The 20025-nt window shown below is 36.5% G+C and overlaps 1 protein-coding gene across 9 annotated transcripts in view; it reads right to left on the bottom strand.

The window, feature by feature from the left end:
* PPFIBP2 (PPFIA binding protein 2) overlaps positions 1-19824 on the bottom strand; it is a 90200-nt gene extending 70376 nt beyond the window's left edge. For 8 of the 9 annotated variants that reach the window (XR_009958444.1, XM_062576090.1, XM_062576094.1 and 5 more), the window contains exons 1-2: positions 19740-19819; positions 2717-2931 (exon numbers count right to left, since the gene is read on the bottom strand). Coding sequence is in view for 8 of the 9 variants with exons in the window: in XM_062576090.1 (XP_062432074.1) it covers positions 2717-2931; positions 19740-19803 (279 nt within the window). In the remaining variant the exon portion in view is untranslated. Of the gene's footprint in view, positions 1-2716; positions 2932-19739 lie in introns of all 9 variants that reach the window. The other variant, XM_062576099.1, reaches the window with a different exon arrangement.
* Between the last annotated feature and the right edge of the window lie 201 nt (positions 19825-20025).

Genomic DNA, 20025 nt, shown 5'->3' with positions numbered 1-20025 from the left:
AGAAGTATAAAAGAAGCATGAAAAATATAAGGATGACAGGGAAGAGATGAAAGTAATGGAGTAACAGGCAAAACCTGTTTTGACACTGCCAGAAGCTGCTCCACTAGCACTGCAACCTATGTTTATATCTGACAGAGCATCGCCCCTGTTGGGCAGTGTGAGTAGCCTGACAGTTACCAGAGGCACCGAGTAGGGACTCACACTTCAGATGCGTGCATGTGAACTCGCGGGGTGCTTGCTTACCAGCGTGTGGGTTAGTGCATTGTAGGGAGCTTTGTGGATATGCACAAAAGCCAGAGCACCCTCATGTCCAAAAGGAGCTGGGGGTGTTAATAAGGGAGCCCACATCCCGTGGAGGAGGCTATGCATGCTTGTAAACCACAACGCCTGTGAGAGACAGGCTGTGTACATGTAACTGAATGTGTATGCATGCCTGTGACTACAACTTTTTGGAGTGAGTTACAGAATTGTATTTAGAATTTTGTAGGTGTTCCTAAAATCTCGTAAGCATCTAGTATTCTATTTTATCTGTTGCATTGTTATCGTTGACCCTAAATATGTAATTCACTGTGTTGATTTTGTCTTTAATAAATCAACAGACTGCTTTAATTCTGATTCATTTAAACTGTGCGCATTCAGCAATTTTTCCTTATGACATTTCAATATTACATAGACTGTACTGATCAAACTTGTTTGAGGCTTCCAAAGTGAATGTATTCATTGAGCTATAGAATTCTCATTCTCTACAGCTTGCTATCTTCACTATACTTTTTCACATATGATGGCAACTAAAATGATCGAAGTCATTTGCAACAAATGTCTTAGGTTTCACAGCTCTGTCTTGGAAGCAATGAGTTCTCAGTCAGGGACATAACTATGAAATTCATGTTCTATTTCATCGAACTGAGCCGAGATGAGGTTTCTTCTCAGCATCCGAATTAAACTGCTGCTTGTCAGTGGAAAAAAAGCTGTTACAAATATGCAGTCTACATAAGTTGTGCGTATGCTTACAAATAGTCTCTCTTCCCCCCCCCCCTTTTTAGAAAAAGGATTGATCTATACACTAAGTTGGAGACGCAAATTTATAGATTACCAGCCATTTGGCAGTAAAACTTGTATTTACTATGTGTAACTGCCCTGTGTACGTAAGTCTTTTTTTCAAAAAGAAGTACAGAATTTATCAGAGTGAATTTATCAGTGAAAAATATTGAAAACAGTTATTTTCTGTAACCTCAACATCCTGCAAAGAGATACAGTACACCACCAGCCTCCCCATTCTGTTCATTCTGAATGGAGATTGCCCAACTGCTTTATCAGATGACTACTACTCATGATGCACTAGATAAAGCTTTTAGGGCCTCAGTAAACTGCAATTCTAAAAGGGAATTGTGGTTTCTGCTTTGGCTAGTGTCCTATGAAAAAGAAGCAGGCATATATAGATTTATATAAAAGAAAGAGTTGAAGGAGTCAAAAATCAAGTGTTACCTACCTTGCAGAACTGAAAAGGTAGCTTAATTAACATTTCTGCAATGAAAGAGTCAAAAGCCAGACCACCAGATTCAAACTCTTCAACTTGGAAGTTCAGGGCCAACTTTGTTATGACCACCACTGCGACAAGTTACATCTTTCATGTATTTGAAAAACACTTTTTACCTACTGGAGACTTTGGAAAGGGTATCAAATTTACTAATTCAGGAATTCCTCCACCTCTCACTTTCGAAACTGTCATCAAGTTCCCGTTCCTTTCTCTCATACAGCCCTAAACAGGACTTTCCAGCTACAGGCTTGCACTCTGTAGAGAATGTCAAGAAGGCAGCAGTTGAGAAATTCAAACAAAAGCAGCTACCTTTCCAACAGTATTAGTATAATAAGCACAAGGCAGCTACAGCAGATGATAAACACTAACCAGAAGCTAACAATTTTAAAATAGGCACTGTTACATAAGAGTAAAATTCATTGACAATGCCAGGAAAAAATGCTTTCACCTAGAAACCTTTTCTAAACTTGAAAAAGTGGTGAGTAACTTCGCTTTAGCAAGCCATCAGTCATCTGTGATGGCAAGCTTGGTGGGGAGAAGTGTTCTTGCAGGCCCCGCTATGTTCTGTTTCAGGTCCCTTCTAAGATCCACCTGAAGATCTGACCTGTTCCTCACCCTGATAAGCCTCAGTCTTTACAAATGGTTGGTCAAGTGTTATTCCTTTAGCTATCCATTAGAAATGCCTCACACTAAGAAGCTAAAGCTTTGCTGCATTTACCACCTTTCTCTGATACACAGGATACTTTGGAGATTCAAAGTCCTAGCAGCTAAGATAAAGGAAATGTAGCAAGAAAAAGGATATGAGAACCATCCATCTTTTTCCTACTTCTCCCTTCAATAGACAGTGTCATCATATCCCAAATCAGTTAGTTATAAATCTGTTTATGTCTAGGAAAAGAAAACCCACTCTCCACCCCCCCATTTTTTTTAAACTTCTTTTACCATCTTCTCCCTCACCCACCAAAAATAAGACCATCTACTGCCTTCTTATACCTCTACCTCTGCACTACTTTAGTTATCAGCACGTAAAATAGGAATGTGTTCAGCTTTTTAAAAATGCTCAGCATCCCCAGTAGTTCTCTAAGGATGTAATTTCAGTCATCATAAAAATAACTGAAGCATCAGATATCTGAACTAATGTTTGCAAACAAAAAGCAAATGCTGTATATAACTCCTTACCAGATTCTCTTCAAACCATTCCTGTATACACATTATTGTGGCCCCTGGAATTTGACTTCGCAATGCTTCTTTCTCTTGAGGATCCTCTAACATTTCCAATGCCATCTTTAGATCTTCCAAGAGATGCAAAATTTGAAGTGTGCCCAAGTATACTGATGGAGCAGGCGACACAATATCATAGCCACCATTGGCATACTCTGTAGCCGACTTTGTACCTAAAGGAAGTAAAAACAGGAGAGAGAATAATTTTAAATGGTTGTTTGGAAGTGACAAACATAGGTAACTACATACTACCATATGCAGACTTCAGATGCTAGCTGACGAATATCAGTATTTCCTTTAACGCTTAGAAATACTTGAGTTAGTCACTAAATAAATAATGAACACTTAAGAATTAAGTGTGAAGGGTGTGTTATATGTAAGTCGTATTTTAAAAAGAAGTTTGACTAACAATCCTTGCAACGGATTAAATTACCAACACCAAAACCTTACCACAAATCACCTGCAATTTTCCATGGTTACCATGAGATGTCACTACTTTCTCAAATACACAGCTGGAAGTCCCTGAACAGAGCAGTATTTCTCAAGCAATACAAGGAAGATTTCTGCAGTCTTTTGACAGAAAACTTTGATGAAAATAGATTGTGTTACTAAGGCTGAAAAAATATGTAACCTTTATCAGAGTAAAAAGAAAACTCACACAAAACAAAAACCAAAGTTAGCAATAAAGATGGCTGACCAAACTTTACTGGCTCTGTAAAATACAAACAAAAAAACCCCACTCCCAACAAACAACACCCTTCCCCCTCTGCCCAAAATGCTTCAGCAACAATATTCTTTCCTCAAGAACAATAAGCATGGCAACAGAAATATGTCTCACTAGGCTACAGATTTTTAGTTACAAATAATATAAATTCTAATATCTGTTTGAAACAGTTTATTAAGAAAATAGTCAATGAGATGTACAGTAAACATATGCTATCTTTCTCAGTTCTGAATTTGAGACCCTTGATTTTATTAATATCCATTTGTTTCTTTAAGAACTAGTCAAGTGGAAAACTATTTGTCCTATCTGTTACATTTTTATTTAAAATTGATCACTTCATGTACATAATACGTTGTACCCATGTAACCATGAGAACTTACTCCTGTTCTCTTTGGCATAAGCAATCCCATTTCCCCCCTTATTTAACTTTGCAAGATTTTCTAGTCTTTTTCATCATTCTCCCTGTCCTCGTCTGAATCCTTTAATTTTGTAACATGCTTTACAGACGCATGATGGACCCACACTGTATACAGTGTTCCTTAGAAGGCTTAATCACTGATCCATAAAAAGATATTATTTTAATCTCCACATTATTTTTCATTTTACTTCTCTGGCTGTTTAACACGGTTTACATCTTAGATTGTAGTTATATGAAAGGAACAGAAATCTTCACTGAGCTACAGAAATTTTTCTGCTAAGTCTTTTTCCTGAGCTGAAGTATTTAATTAGAAACCCAGATGTAGGAGTAATTTTAGGTTTCCTCTTCAGTGCATGCTGCCTTGCATTAATCAATGTTAGTTTCTCTGCTATGCTTATTTACTTACCATGCCTCAGAAGCTACAAATTATGTTTGAACCCAACCAACTTAACTGTATTTTACATATAGCCTGATATCTTACCTACTAAACACAACTCATGAAAACAATAATGCTGCAATACACGTGAATACTTTCTGCACTTACACTAACTTTTAGTTAAAATGAAAACTGATCATTTATTCCTAATGCTGTTCCTTCTCTCAATTAGACTTTGATCTAAGAAAATATTTTGTCTCTCATTTTGTCAATGCTTAACTTTCTACAAAGCTTTTGGGAAAAATCTAAATAACACTAATCAGGTCTTTTCTAACCGCTGTTGTAATGAACAATTCTATCACACTAATTATCTCTGCAAAAATTTTGTACAAAAATCATCCCTAGAATTTTGCAAGGCTCAGCAACTGTTTGTTTATATATTTTGAAGGAAACAAATGTGCTTATTTTCACTACAAGACTGTTTTATATACTCTTAAGATCTTTTCAGACTGGCAATAACTCAGTTTCAGCCTGTCTACTGATTTCTATTGGTCATGAACACATGAGATGAGCTCTTACCCTGATTTCTAAGATAATACTTCTTCAATATTCAGTGCTACGAACACTGTTACACTGAACAATTTCACCCCCTAAAACAATCCTGTCTTCCTGAATATTTTCATTTTATGGAGAGAATCAATCAACTATTTTGTTGAATTGGAGTATCCTAACTACAAGAGATTTTTTTTCTTGTGTATTGCTACACCCTCAGCTACTCTAGCAACTAAAAACAGCAGAATTCCAAATTATGCAAGTACCACTTGGATCACATAATCTGTTACACTTTCTCATATTGCCAGGGTGGCTCGCTCTTGCTTCTTTAAGATGCACGTATGCAAACTGAAATCTAGAATTGTCTTCTTAAGTAGCTTTGACGTGACTTTTAGGGAAGTTGCCTCTTTAACTGTTGACATTACGACTTTCGGACGTTTCTTCACTTTTTCCTTTCAGAAACTTCATGATAAATTTTTCTGACCTCCCCTGAAGTATTTTTTACATCAGAAAGACAAGCAGGATGTGAAGTTATTTTAATATCAGCTTCAAAGAACTGAATCTAAAATAGTTATGAAATGTGTAAAGTTTAACAAGGAAGAGGCAAATTGGGCTCTACTGATACATTAAGAACTAAATATAGAATTCATAGACATTTATAGATTTAAATGTAGAGCATTCTGCTATTGAATTCTTCATGCGACTTATGTGAGAGCATTTTCAGGACTAAAGAATACTTTTTGTTCAGTCAAACACATGCCGACAAGTGAGAAACAAATAAAAAAAACCCCACATATGCTTTCAGGCACACAACCACTACTTCAGGTCTGAAATAGAAATGACAATCTTCAAGGTACAGGTTTAAACATGTTCTAAGTTTAACTTAATTTTATTAATTAGTTTACACAACCAGATATTCAGTCAGATTGCACATACTACTACAACTATTCTTTCTGTTCTCACAGTACCAGTGACATCTTCCTTCACCAGTCTGAATTTCTCACTGCATATCACATCTTGTTTCTATCCTTACACTAACATGGCTACAGCTTTACAGCTAATATTCGCCTTCAATAGAATATAATTCTCTTGGGAAATTCAGTGACAGTGCAAGTCGCACATTTTGGCAGGCCTAGATTGGACTTATCTCTACAGAAACATTTGAAAAAAAAAAAAAAAAACATACGTACTTATGCCCATACATATATATGTACAGAGACACACTTTAAATTGTCAGCTTCAGAAACTCAGTTCTATAAACTTAAAAATTCTCAAGTGTTTCAACGGAAGTCAGCCAGAAATTCTACATTATCCAATTTCCTGAAGCTGGAATACTCCGTATGCATGCTTCAGCTATTCCAAACATTTCAGCTGACTGTTCAAACTGGCAGAGCTCTAAGTGTCCTCAAAGTCCCACTGCTTTCCATAGTGGTGGAAGGCCAGCATTTCACAGGACCCGCCCTTGGCATAAGGCACACATGCTGAGTCTCCATAGCTGCAATCTAAGGTGGGCCTCGGAGGATAATGCTGTCCTATGAGGGACATTTGGAAGGTGTTTTTTTTTTTTTTTTTTTTTTTTTTTTTTTTGGGGGGGGGGGGGGGGCTGGGAAAGAACATCAGCTCAAATCTAGTGACTGAGACAAAGCCAAATTAAGAATTTTCAACTTTTTCCTTCCTGTTCCCTTTCCCTGCCTTGACTTCTCTTCCACATAATTTTACATTAAATAAGAAGCAAAAAGAAACCAGAAGCAGAATATGTTTTCCTGCTGATATTAACTTCAAGAGATGCAGCAAATGAAACTCTTCAAAAACATCTTTCTGCCAAGCTCATGTATCCTGTGCTTTGGAAAACCACCTAAAAAAGTTGGTATCTCTTGTGGCTTATCCCACACTTATGACAGGGCATTTTGAGCATAAATAGTATGGAATTTTATGAACTCCTACAGGGGACAATAAAGATAATTCAAAATATTTTCTTGGTAAATAACAGTAAAGAGACAGACAACAGTTTATTCTGTTTGCTTACATGTATACAAGTATAATGCTTTTAACAAGCGATCTGCCTGAAATTCTTTCTTGTATGCACTAGTTCTGCTAAACTTGGAAAGGAAAAACATCTCTTTGATTAATACCAATTAAAATTAAATGAAGGAAGCAGATATTGAAAGATTTAATATCATTCGTAATTTAAAGTCTTTCAACTACGACCATTATCCATGAAAGAAACAATTTACGAAATTCTATACTTTACAAGATTTGTATTAAGATTTTAAAAACAGACAGTGATAGGACCAGAATGACCTGTACCTGATATTATCAGAAAAAAAAAGAAAAGAAAAATCAAACCATATTTATTCCCTCTTTTGATCATTGCATGGAGAATACAGGGCATAATTCTGAAATGCATGGAAGATTCTAGCTGTCAGAGCAAAACTTCAAGTCAGTGGGACTGTATATATACTTAAAATCAAGCAAGGGCTTAAAGTGCTTTACTGGATTGGGGCCACAGTACGCAGCAACAGCAACAAAGCCTTTGCATGAGTATCTCTCCCTGTCTGGAATGGGAGTTAACCAGAGATCTCAGTGTATCACTAAAGAAAACACGATCCTTCCCATTTCTCCCATCATATACATGCATACACTGTCCTTTTTTGTGAAGTTATTTTTATTCCTGTTTGCTGTTGGTTGCTACTGTAGCCCCTTTCATTCTCCTATCTGAAAGGGAAAATGAAGACAAAACCAAAGTATTTGGCCTTAGGGATGTGATCTAGAAATGCAGAATTAGATTCAGCAGTTTAGTTCAGAGAACCTCCAATTTCACTACTTAAATTCAAATGACTCATTAGCTTTGTTCTCTTATTTAATATGAAGTTACGTGGAAAGCAAATAGGACACACATTGTTCACCACAAGGGCAAGAACCACCACACCCTGAAAAAATGAACTAAAAGCACACCGAAGTAAATATTCAGGTGAATACTCTTTATGTCAAACTCTTTGTATCTTTGCACAATCGTTCTGCAAAGCACACTAAGTTTTAGCACCAGACAGTAAGAATTCAGATATCCTTCAAAAACGAAATGTAAAAAGAAACTGTAGTGCAAACAATAGCTACACGTTATCATTATATTGCACCCTTAACAGAAATTCTTTTATGTAAGCCTTATTATAAATAGCTGAAGTGGAGAAGAATGCAGCTCAGGCACTAGAATTTCATAAAAACTCAGGAGAATTAAGTGCAATTTTGAACTACGGTAAAAAGATTCAGTGTATGACCTTGAGCAAGTTACAATATATTTTATTACATTAAATATAACACCATGTTTTCCCAATGTTCTACTGGAATGCTGATCATCATAAACATCCACCTTAGAACAAAAACAAACAAACAAACAAGTATTGGACAAAGAAAATTCAAGGAACTCAATTTTGGCTTCCAAAAGCAGAAAGTGGATAAAGGAGGTTAAAAGTTGCTGCATAGTATACGTATGTCAGAAAGAATAACAAAGTAATAAAAAGAGGAAAACAACTTTTAAGTTACACATTTCCTACATCCCGACCACGCAAGCACATTTTGAGTTCAAAGTTCCTTACAATTAGCCGAATGTCTTCAAAGAAACATTCCTTTGGGGCAAATACATAACCTATTCAGAAAAAAGCATTATTTGTAGCTTGTGAAAGTAAGTTACCAAACAGCACTAAAGATTTAGTGAGTCTGACTGCTTTGAAAATTCACTCTCCTCAGCTTTTACTGTATACATTAATCTTTCACATGTATTTCACCACTTCTAGGAATAGATACTGTTTCTGATTTCATGGTTTTCCTCGCCACCAAATTTCTACTCACTGCATTCATCTTTATTATCTTGGTCTTTTCTCTCTAAAATTAGCTGAGACGTGAGAATATGATTTCTGGTAACAGACAACTCAACTCTCAATGTTTACAAAGAGATATTCCTAGTATAGATGAGTCTTCTAATCCAGTGAACAGGAAAGAAAGAAAGAAGAGGAAAAAAAGCATTCTAATCCTACCCTAGTGTAAGGATGGCTCTTTATAAAACCAAAATATTCAAAGAGAACAGTTTTGATATCTCACCAACACCGTTAAAATAAAGTTATAATCACATATTTTTTTCTAGCCTTTCAGTCAGTAACCACACTTCTATAGAACACCTCATCTATTTACCTGGGTTTTTTTTACTCAATGAGGATATATGTTATCCAAGTTCTTCCTCTCTCCTCTGAGATCACAAAAGATAATTTTCTTTTGAAGTACAAGCCCCTTTTCCTCATGCAGATAGCTTTAAAAACTTGAATTTATATAAAGTAGTAGTAAGGCCTGAATAGGACATAATTCAGCTTCCTCATTCCCAAGCTTTCTGTCAAAGGAATAAAGAGGTAGCTCACAGCACCCTTTCATCTAACATCACAATGCAAAAATACATCACCAACACTGTATTTTGAATCATGCTCATATTAGCTTCTCCTCAAATCTCTGTTTAGATCCTGAACTACAGAGAACAGAAACTGTTACACTGGAGTAGCAGGAAGCCGTGCATTTAGATGCATTATACACAGCTTTAAGTTTCAAGTAGTTCAGAAGATTTTCAAAATGCTTTACTTACCCCACACACGAACTCCTTGAGACAATTTAAGGACTCTCGATAATTCCATATGCAAATTATATATGTAATTACTCAACCTTTTCCCTCTAACAGGCTCATAAGCCCTAAGCAGTGATCCACAACATATTAAGTACTATATACATACACGTGCAACAAAAAGATCTCTCTCATCCAGATGTACTTGCAAGTTAAGCAGCCTTATAATTTATGGAAAAAGGAGAACAGATTATGCAGCTATAGTAAAGATTTGCCAGGGGTAGAACAACACAGATCTCAGTACCATATCTGTGGGAGAACCTCCATCATATATGAAGAAAAAAACCAACACATTTTATTAAAGATGGCAACTTGCATCAATTTTATTTCTGCTAGACCATTTTTCCATAGGTATTTTCACATGTGAAACTATCCAATTAAAACAATGTTGTGAGCTAACAAACACATCCTTTCAATATAAAACCCAGAATGGTTTGTAGCAACCAGTAGTAAACTACTAGTAGCATGACTGCTGTTTCGTGAAAATATGGATTCCTGGAAGCACAAAAAGAACAAGAGTATTCAGTTTCTGAGGAAAGAAATGTCTTCAGAACAACTATGCTAGTTTCATTTTTTTTAAGATTTTTTTTAGTCTTAAGTTTCATTGCTTTACAGAACGAAGGAAGGAGAGAAGGTATATTTTTGAATTTAATATATAGAATTTCTGTGTATGATAAAAATTGCTTTAATCTAAACCTGAGAAATCTGTTTTACTAGCCTGACAAACAACTGAGTGACTCATGCATGGGAGAACAGATCACATCTTATAGACCACAAAAGAACCTGGGTGTCTTACATTCTTGATGCTATGGGATTATGGCCATCGCAGTTGTGAGTGCCTCTCTTTGCTCTATATTCTATTTACAGCTATTTGCATTTCTATTTCTTTTCCATCCTTTGCCAGTGCAATGCCAATGGAATTTGAAATTATCTTATTCTAAAATCAGATCTCAATCTCTCCTATTCAGCCTCTTACACAAGCCAAACTTCCTATAACTTTGCATGCCAGGTTGCAACACATCATCTTTACCAGTTTGAATAGTAATTAGAAAGGAGGTTTAATATCAGAGACAAATATTAAAATATTTCTAGGCAATTTCTGTCACTTCAGCAATGGCACAGCTATTCCAACATCCCTTCTAAGAAAGTATGCTTGAAGAACAATACTTTTAGATGCATTATAATAATCGGAATTTAATTGCACAGAGACTGCTCCTCTATAAATGTAATTTTAAGCTGCAGTACTGAATGTCATGCTTCAACTACAGAGTTGCAATAAAATATGGAGAAATAGTAGATATAATTGTAAAGCAGATATTATCTCACACTGTCAGCACATATTATTTCTGCCTCAGATTCAGTTATGCCAAGTTAGTACAAATACCTGTGATGTAGAGATTTTGTTTTGGATAAACAACAAGCTGTATTGTATTTTTGGTTGGTTAACTTAAGCATCTAATTCATGACTATATTTTTGTCGATATATACTGACAGGCTTGGGTATCTCCAGCCAGAGATACGGAATTTAAAATGGCATGTTTTGCTTGCATAGATTTCTCCATTCTGAATTAGTCTTAACCCTTATTTTCAAGCAAACATCTAATTTTCTTGTTTTACTGGAAAGGCAGTAATACATGCAAGGGAAGTCAAAGATGAATTTGATCACAGAATTACAGAATGGTTGAGGTTGGAAATGACCTCTGGAGTTCATCTAGTCCAGCACCCCTGCTCAAGCAGGGTCACTTAGAGCATGTTGCACAGGATCGTGTCCAAGCAGATCTTGAATATCTCCAGAAATATTCAAGACTGCACAGCCTCTCTGGGCTACCTATTCCAGTGCTCTGTCACCCTCACAGTGAAGAAGTTTTTCCTTACATTCAGGTGGAACTTTCTGTGTTTCAGTCTGTGCCTGTTGCCTCTTGTCCTGTCACTTGGCACCAGTGAAAAGAGTCTGAGCAAAAAGAGTCCAATTAGTAAATCACTGTTTGAACTTCAAATGAGAGTTCAGTCCTGCATAAAAATTTTAAACATATACTCCTCTAAAAGATTATGAAGTGTTTATAGGAAACAATTTATTAATGCTTGTCAGCCCAGTAAGATTTTGTAGCATTGCCCTGTTTAGAGAGGTAATCCATCACTACTACAAACGGGATTCAGGAGTTCTTGGTTCCCTATCCTGTGATCAGACCACACTATTTGTGAGAAAATATGCATGTGATAGTGAGAGTATGGGAAGCACATTTTTGGGACAGTAGCCCAAATAGCTATAATGACCTTTTGCAAAGTTAAGTACTCAAAATTGAGGAAATTCCAAAGATCAGGTTGCTTTGGCAACCCTGAGTAAGAAATAAGTTGACAATGCAGCATCCATGCAATGACCATGCACGTTGCCATAAGCTCAATATCCTTTTAAAATAAAAAAGCAAAACTTCATCTGAGCAGCTATGCAAGGTATTTACTTTAAGGCAATAGTATGTGTATATCCTCTGCAAAACACAGCATCAAATGAATGTAATGGTTATTCACATCTACATGCAGGTAAACACCAGCCAGGGCTTGAATGTTTTTAAGCGGGGGGGGGGGGGGGGGGGAGGGGGGAGCGGAATGAAGGCTGCAGATAGCTGATAAGATAGCTTATGGTGTGAATAAGAGAAAAGACAGTGAAATGCTGCATCTTTTTAAAGGTTTAAAATACATTAAAATGTTCTAAAACTACTATTGCTGACAATAGTTAAGGAATTAACTATTTTACAAAGCTGAGTAACTTGAAGACGGATATCAGCACATAAGCTATAAGAAGTGTTATAAAATGAAGATAATCATAATATTTATTGATTAGAATTTATGGTTAAAAAATTATTTTTTTTACTTTTTTCCTCTTTACTTCTTTTTCACATTACTCTTTACTTCATATTTTCTTGTCAACATTTTTGTCTTATTTTCTCACAAGATCTTGAGATATATATATATATATATATATGTATATTTCTGGTAGTTATATTGACATGTTATATATTTCTCCATTGAAAATCTGATTTCAAGTAATTTATTTTTCATTTTCTTTTTCATATCTCTATTGCTATTTAAATATACTCTAGTTAATGGCTTCAAAAAGCCACTATCATATCTCATAGTACAATTTCACAAATGCTCACCTTAATTAAGCCTAGTAGCAGTAAGATAATCAACCAGTGCTATAGATATATTTTTTCTTTTGTTCACGAAAGAGTCCACTAAATTATTTATAGGCTATGAATAGAAAAAGGAAATAGACTAATCATAAACTGAAACACAGTCTACTAACATAATTACAATTTATTTGTAAAATACAAGGATAATACAAAACTATAAAATTTACCACTGAGCCACTGCAGCTGTTGGTATTCAATTACTCTGATCTATATGGAAAAAATTGCTCATTATTTCAACTATTCTATTTCTGCCATCATTACTTCAACTGCAGTTTTTGTCAATTCAGTGCTTGAAATAAAATTCTATAAAAAACTGTAAAAAAACAAGTTATTAAAAAATTATATACGTTTACCATATAAAATAAATTTTGAAATTGAAAATACTATGAGCTCTGAATAGGACAGAAGTGATAAAAAATATAAAACCATCTAGGAATACACAGATTCAAAAGAAAAAGTAAGGACTGTTCTCTATTCATTCTACACAATCACGAGATGCTTGTACTGCCCATCAGCTGCATGGCAGCCACTGTTTATTTTAAAAAAAGACTCCCACATGCACGCGCACACACACACACCACAAAAATGGCATTAAGTGCTATCTGTCTAGTCTGGACAATTTCAATCTGTTAAGAAGCAGAACAGAAAATTCTATTTTCTTTAATTAAAAAAAAAAAAAAAAGCTGTGAAACTAGCCCTTATGTCCTGAAAAAAATTAGCAATGATGCATATGATTGCTCACTGGTAAAGCATGCGGTCACTAGGAAATCTTCTCATTTCATACTATTTATGTGGGAATTCTGTGAAACCCTTATTCCACAAAAAATAAAATCAATAGGGGCTCAAATAAGGATATTCACATTTTTTTAACCATTCCTGATTTTTTAATCCAAAATCTACTCACAGAACTAGAGCTGGTTTAGTAACCTAACTCACACAATAACATAGGACAGATCTAGACCTTGAACTCAATTACAGTGGCATGGAGCAGAAGAGTAACAGAAAAAGAAATCAGGTCCTCCCATATAGTCTGGCAAATAGATCCTCTGAGGGTAATATATTAAACTTGAATAAAATTAGAGGAAATTATCCTTAAGAGAGCCCCAAAAGACCTTTTGTTTTCTTGGCAGATGTGTGGGGAGTAGTTGCATTTGTGGTACACAGCTAAGGCAATGAACTGGAAGTGAATATTCTGCCCCTCAAGAGAAAGGAATTTAAACATGCATGCTTCTTGGGCAACCTTTTGACAAACTTTTGAATCTTTCAGGACTAACAGTAAAGTGTTTGTAAACACCCATATGGGCCAAGTAAGTAATAACAACACCCAGTAGGTAATAATTGCAGGAACTTTGGTTAAAAAGAAACTCGGTAATTCTACTGATTATCTGATGAAGTTAGAGACCCTGGAACTGTAGCAAATTATAATAATGTAATAGGAGTTTTTAGATCTAAAATTCACTGTCATTATTCACAAAACAAAATAATGGATTTTCAGGCTGCTGTCAGAGAGAAAGTTTGCTAAAATCAGAAAGTTAAAAAAATCAATTTATTAGGATTTATTATCATAGAATCAGTAAGGTTGGAAGGGACCTCTGGAGATCATCTAGTCCAACCCCACTGCTCAGCAGGGTCACCTAGAGCATGTTAGACAGGGTTGCATCCAGGCGGGCCTTGAAGATCTCCAGAGAAGGAGACTCCACAACCTCTCTGGGCAACCTGTTCCAGGGCTCCGTCACTCTCACAGGGAAGAAATTCCCCCTCACGCTCAGGCGGAACTTCCTGTGCTTCAGTTTCTGCCCATTGCCTCTTGTCCTGTCACATGGCACTACTGAAAAGAGTTTGTCCCCATCCCCTTGACACTCTCCCTTCAGATACTTATACACATCGATAAGATCCCCCTCAGTCTTCTCCAGGCTGAAGAGGCCCAGATCTCGCAGCCATTCCTAATAGGGCAGGTGCTCCAGTCCTCTGATCATCTCTGTAGCCCTATGCTGGACTCTCTGCAGTAGCTCCATGTCTCTCTCGTACTGGGGAGCCCAGAACTGGACAGTACTTGAGATGAGGCCTCACCACGGCTGAGTAGAGGGGCTGGATCACCTTCCTTGACCTGCTGGCAACACTCTTCCCAATGCACCCCAGGACACCATTGGCCTTCTTGGGCACAAGGGCACATTGCTGCCTCATGGTCAACTTGTCATCCACCAGCACTCCCAGGTCCTCCTCTGCAGAGCTGCTCTCCAGCAGGTCAGCCCCCAGCCTGTCCTGGTGCCTGGGGTTATTTCTCCCTAGGTGTAGGACCCTGCACTTGCCCTTGTTGAACCTCATGAGGTTCCTCTCCGCCCAACTCTCCAGCCTGTCCAGATCTCTCTGAATGGCAGCATAGCCCTCAGCTGTGTCAGCCACTCCTCCCAGCATCCCAGCATGGTATCATCAGCAAACTTGCTGAGGAGGCACTCTGTCCCCTCCTCCAGCTCATTGATGGAGAACTTGAACAGGATGGGACCCAGTACTGAGCCCTGGGGGATGCCACTAGCCACAGGCCTCCAACTCGACTTCACACCACTGATGACAGCCCTCTGAGCTCTGCCTTTCAGCCAGTTCTCAATCCACCTCACTGTCCACTCGTCTAACCCACACTTTCTGAGCTTACCTAGGAGGATGTTACGGGAGACAACATCAAAAGCCTTGCTGAAGTCAAGGTATACAACGTTCACTGCTCTAAAAAGATTTATTCAAAATCTATAGTCCTATAGAAACACACATTTTAATAAAGGTGTAGAAGCTGAAGAAAGTAGAATGTAATGACTTTGTCAAACCACAGAAGGCAATGTTGAAATTATGCACCTCAGGTAAAGAAAATGTAAACAGATCTGACATATAGGAGCTTTCTCTAGAGAAAGCCTCTGTTTGGAGTGCAAGTCATGCTGGCTAATGGATAAGTCATGTTCATTGACAATCACATTAGGCTTTTTTTTGCAATTTTATTCAAATAAGGCTAATCATTCAGCATGGCTAATTTATATAGCTATGAGGGTGGGTTATCAGTACAGATGTACCGAAGCATAAAAGACTTAGAAACACTGACCTAGCTGTCAAATTTGATCAAGTCCAATGAAATTCAATTTGTTAATCTTGCTTGACAATCCTACCCTCATGCACTCTAAACACTAATACATTTTGTATTGCACTGAGATGCATCATCTACAGTGAGACTTTTGATTTGGACTAACCAGAAACATGCACTAGCTCTGTTAAAATCTGGAGTCAGGGACAAGACTTAAATCAAGAAGGCTAGAATTAGGACTGCAAGTCCGAAAATATTTGTAATATGTATTTTCTTGCCTAGTTCTTACCTTAAAGCAAACAAGCATGTGACTACGCTCTAAAAATTTTAATAATAACCACAGCTAATATAAGAAACTATGATTGCTTCCTAATTCAAGAGAGAGAATTCCAGCCCTTTAACAAAAGTTGCTTTTGCTTGTGTGTGTGTGTACATATATATATACACACATATATGTATCTACTCAAATTTCAAAAACTGACCAACGCAGATGTTATACACCTCTAGACATTTCAGTTCTCCATAGCAGTGATTAGATTAATGCTCATTTTACACCCGAGAACAAAGGTTTCCAAGTCCAAGAGAAGGGCATAGCTCTTCCTAGTACCTACTCAGGCCTCATTCAAAAGGAAACCTCTTTTCCATCAGCCACCTAAATTTCTAACAGCTGCAAAGCTTTGGCTTAGAGCTATAGAGATGTGTGTGGAAGCTAGATAGAGTAAACTGAAACACCACAAGCTCTGAAAAGCTGATTTATCCTGTTTCTAATCTACTCTAAGAGCAGTAAATACAGCTTTCCCCAATATTTGCACATTTTGGTTTACATAAATCTGCAGTTAGTAAACTTTCAGTCCTGGTTTATTTCAGGACAGTCCTTCTGATCAAGTTTCCTACCTCATTTCTTCTCTCACCATATGGGACAACAAAACATTCCTGTTTTCCAGTCCTTCCTCAAACTGTGTAAAGAAGACTAGTAAATTAGAGAGACTCAAACTTGGATAATTACCCTGTTGCTCAATTTGAGGCAGTTTGGGATAACAACCAGTATTCAAATATAGGCTCCAGCAGACACATTTTATCTCTCAATCATACCATAATAGACAAGACGGAGTTCAGGAACACATGATGCATTAGTTAGAAGAGAATGACCAGAACAGACTTAGTCATCCTACCTTAAAATGTCTTTTGTGTTCCTCAAAACAGAAAATAAATGATCAAACACAGAGTGAACAATTTTTCCCATCCAATTGAACGTTTCCTTTATGTTGCAACTAAAAACAAGTATAACGTAATACAATTTTTATTGACACAAGTATATGTAATTCTGATCATATAGAAACTATTTAGTTAACATTGATGAGGCTTGACAGATTGCATTACCTGGGAAATATCTTGGTTCTTTTCCCTTTAGATATCTTTATATAAGCATGTTTTCTAGATTATACTGAATATTAGTGGACATTATCTAAAGATGTAAGCAGTATGAAGTCTAAGTCAGCTCCCTTCAAGAGGCTGCCAATTTGTTTATGACCTATTCATGCACTGTGGAAACACTCTACATATCCACTAGCATGTTTGAACCTTTCTGATTGCTCTAGAGCTTGGAAAACACAACAGTAACAAAACAACCATGAATGAGATGTGCAATCTGCTGACTGATGCAGAAGACTTCTTGCAGGGTCTGTTTTGTAATACTCTATAACACTGTCTCCACAACTGTGACAATTAAATGAGGAGGGGAAAGGCCATGTGTTTGGCAGCCTGAAACAAGTTAATTCTATTTCTTATTGACCAAGACAAAAACTTAAAAAATTACGAGCACAAACAATCTGAAAAAGAGGTGCGGGAGGGAGGGAGGAAAAAAAAAAAAAAGAGAAAAGTAAAGTCTAGTTGCCTATCTCAATTATTTTTCTAGCATCATCAAACTAGAAGAACTGCGTTTTTTCTCAGTCAGTCATACATTTGTTTAGCAATTGTATCACATATTACAAGGCTATTTTTCAATATTCTGCAAAAGATAACCAGCACAAAAACCTATTACTATACCTAGAACTAGCTTCACAACAACCATTTTCAGAGCTTCTGGAAGATCGTGGTTGCCACTGAGTAGTAATATTATCTTCTCAGCGGCAAAAATGCCAGGGCTTATACTCTACTTTTTGGAAGCGAGTGTGAAATGATATCTTCATGTAAAACTGAAACGTTTTCTGAACAAAACATAGCACTGCTCAGATAAACAAGGAGACAGATCTATTTGTTTTTTACATGCATGTTGTTTACAGCTCATAAGAGGAGATACTGGATAATTTGAGGTATGTTGGAGACACGTTCTACTAACACAAAAGAATGAAGGAGAAGAAAATCTATGGAAAAACAAACCTAAAATCACCCCTCAAAAAGGAAAGGCAAGTTTCTAATCCCTTCTCTAGACAGAAAGCATACCAAAAAGCTGATAACCCCTTAAAAACAAAAAAAAGAAAAAAGAAAAAAAAGGCATTTCTAATCTGATATGTCTATTTTTCTTCCTTGCTTTTCTTTTTCTTAAATAATGGAAGACGTATGTATGTGCTGATGGTATCAGCGCTGTGTGCTGGGCTGTGTACAAATCAAACAAGGGAGATATAGAGTAAAAGTTTCCAGACATACACAGGCAATTTAAGAGCACAGGGTCAATATCCTAATGAAAGGGTTATGGGCTTCTATGTCACTTTCCCCAGGATTACCTAGGACGTTTACCCTAGATTTGAGTGGCTGGGAAATTATTCCAATTCCCTAATTTCTGAATTATGGTTTGGAACTTACTTTTCTCTATTTACAGATCTGAGAGAAGAAAATTGCTTTTTGTGAGTATCTGTTTTTATGTTTTCTAAGTCAACAGATAAAAAAATAAAATTCCAAACAACTTTTACTGGCTAAAACCTTGTTTGTAAAATGGTGTGTTCAGAAAAAGAAAGAAGAAAATATATTCCTAAACTTTTCTACTTGCCTAGAACTTGTTTTGCTTCTGTGAAAATTCATTTGTGGAGTCATACCTATCACATTCACATTGGTTACATATTTTTATGCTTTTATCTTAGTAGTATGTTAAGGCTTGCATATCTGAAATAAAGTGAACATTCATACATCGATCTGAGTAAATAATTCGAAGATTCTTTAAACTAAAAATTCTAGATACAGACATCCTGACTAGTTGTGGCTGGTCAGATGCTAATAGTTGAAGCTACTTATTAGTCTCTGGAGAGTAAGCTTTATTAGAAAAGAAGTCACAACCGCAGAAACAATAGGATGATATTATCTTCAGCACTAGGGGAAAAAATGAAGGCACAATAATTATATCACTTTATAATGTCACTATTCAAATTTAAAACGCTCTACTGAACGCTTTCCCACTATGCATAAATGAGATCATGGCCCTACCCAGATAGTTCTTTTAGGACAATAGCTCATACCAAATGCTGTGTTGGCACAAATGCCAAGGCTATTGAGTCCTGACCACAGAGATTAACTGCTTGTCTTGGACACTAGAATATTGAGAGAAGGGCTTTTAACTGCCACATCATGAGAGCATCAAAATATAGTAAATTGTGTCTTTCATCATATCCCTTTCTAGCATACAACACTTGTGCAGAAAGAAACTCACAGTTCCACTGCTGGAGAAGAATGCCCTCAGTGAGAATTATACATCCTAGTTATACATCACTAGGACACAAAGATAACTAATAGCATAGCTTTTAATTATTTGTGTGTGTGTGTGTGTATGAGTGAGTGTATGTGTATATGAACATATATACACAGGTATAAATTTGGATAAATGCTAGCCAGCTAAGGGGATGCTGCAGTCTTAGTGAAAATCAAAGAAATCTGTCTGCCATACAGAAAGTGACAATACAACAACAACAACAACAAAAAAAAAAAACAGGAAAACTGTAGGAGGGACAAAAGACTAACATGGTTAGATCCCAAAGTAAATGGATGTAAAGTAAAGCATTACTATACCTGCAATGATGTCATCCATCTGCTCCAAAGCTGCTTCAAGCATATGACTAGCATCAGAGGCCATGATCTATGATTTATTCAGACCTTTACTCTTCCTACTGTAAAAGACAGATGAAAGGGTATATATCATAATAAAATCAGACTTGATATAAAATCTATTTCACTGTTACACAGTAAATCAAGCCATGCAAGCAATAGTCCACTTAGCAATAATACAGCCTAATTAATATTAATTTTGACTTTTTGAGTAAAGAGATTTTAATAAAGCCAGCAAACGGAGACAGAA

This window comes from Rhea pennata, chromosome 5 (assembly GCF_028389875.1).
Source record: "Rhea pennata isolate bPtePen1 chromosome 5, bPtePen1.pri, whole genome shotgun sequence".
Lineage (NCBI taxonomy): Eukaryota > Metazoa > Chordata > Aves > Rheiformes > Rheidae > Rhea > Rhea pennata.
This window is presented reverse-complemented; position numbering and strand designations above follow the sequence as displayed.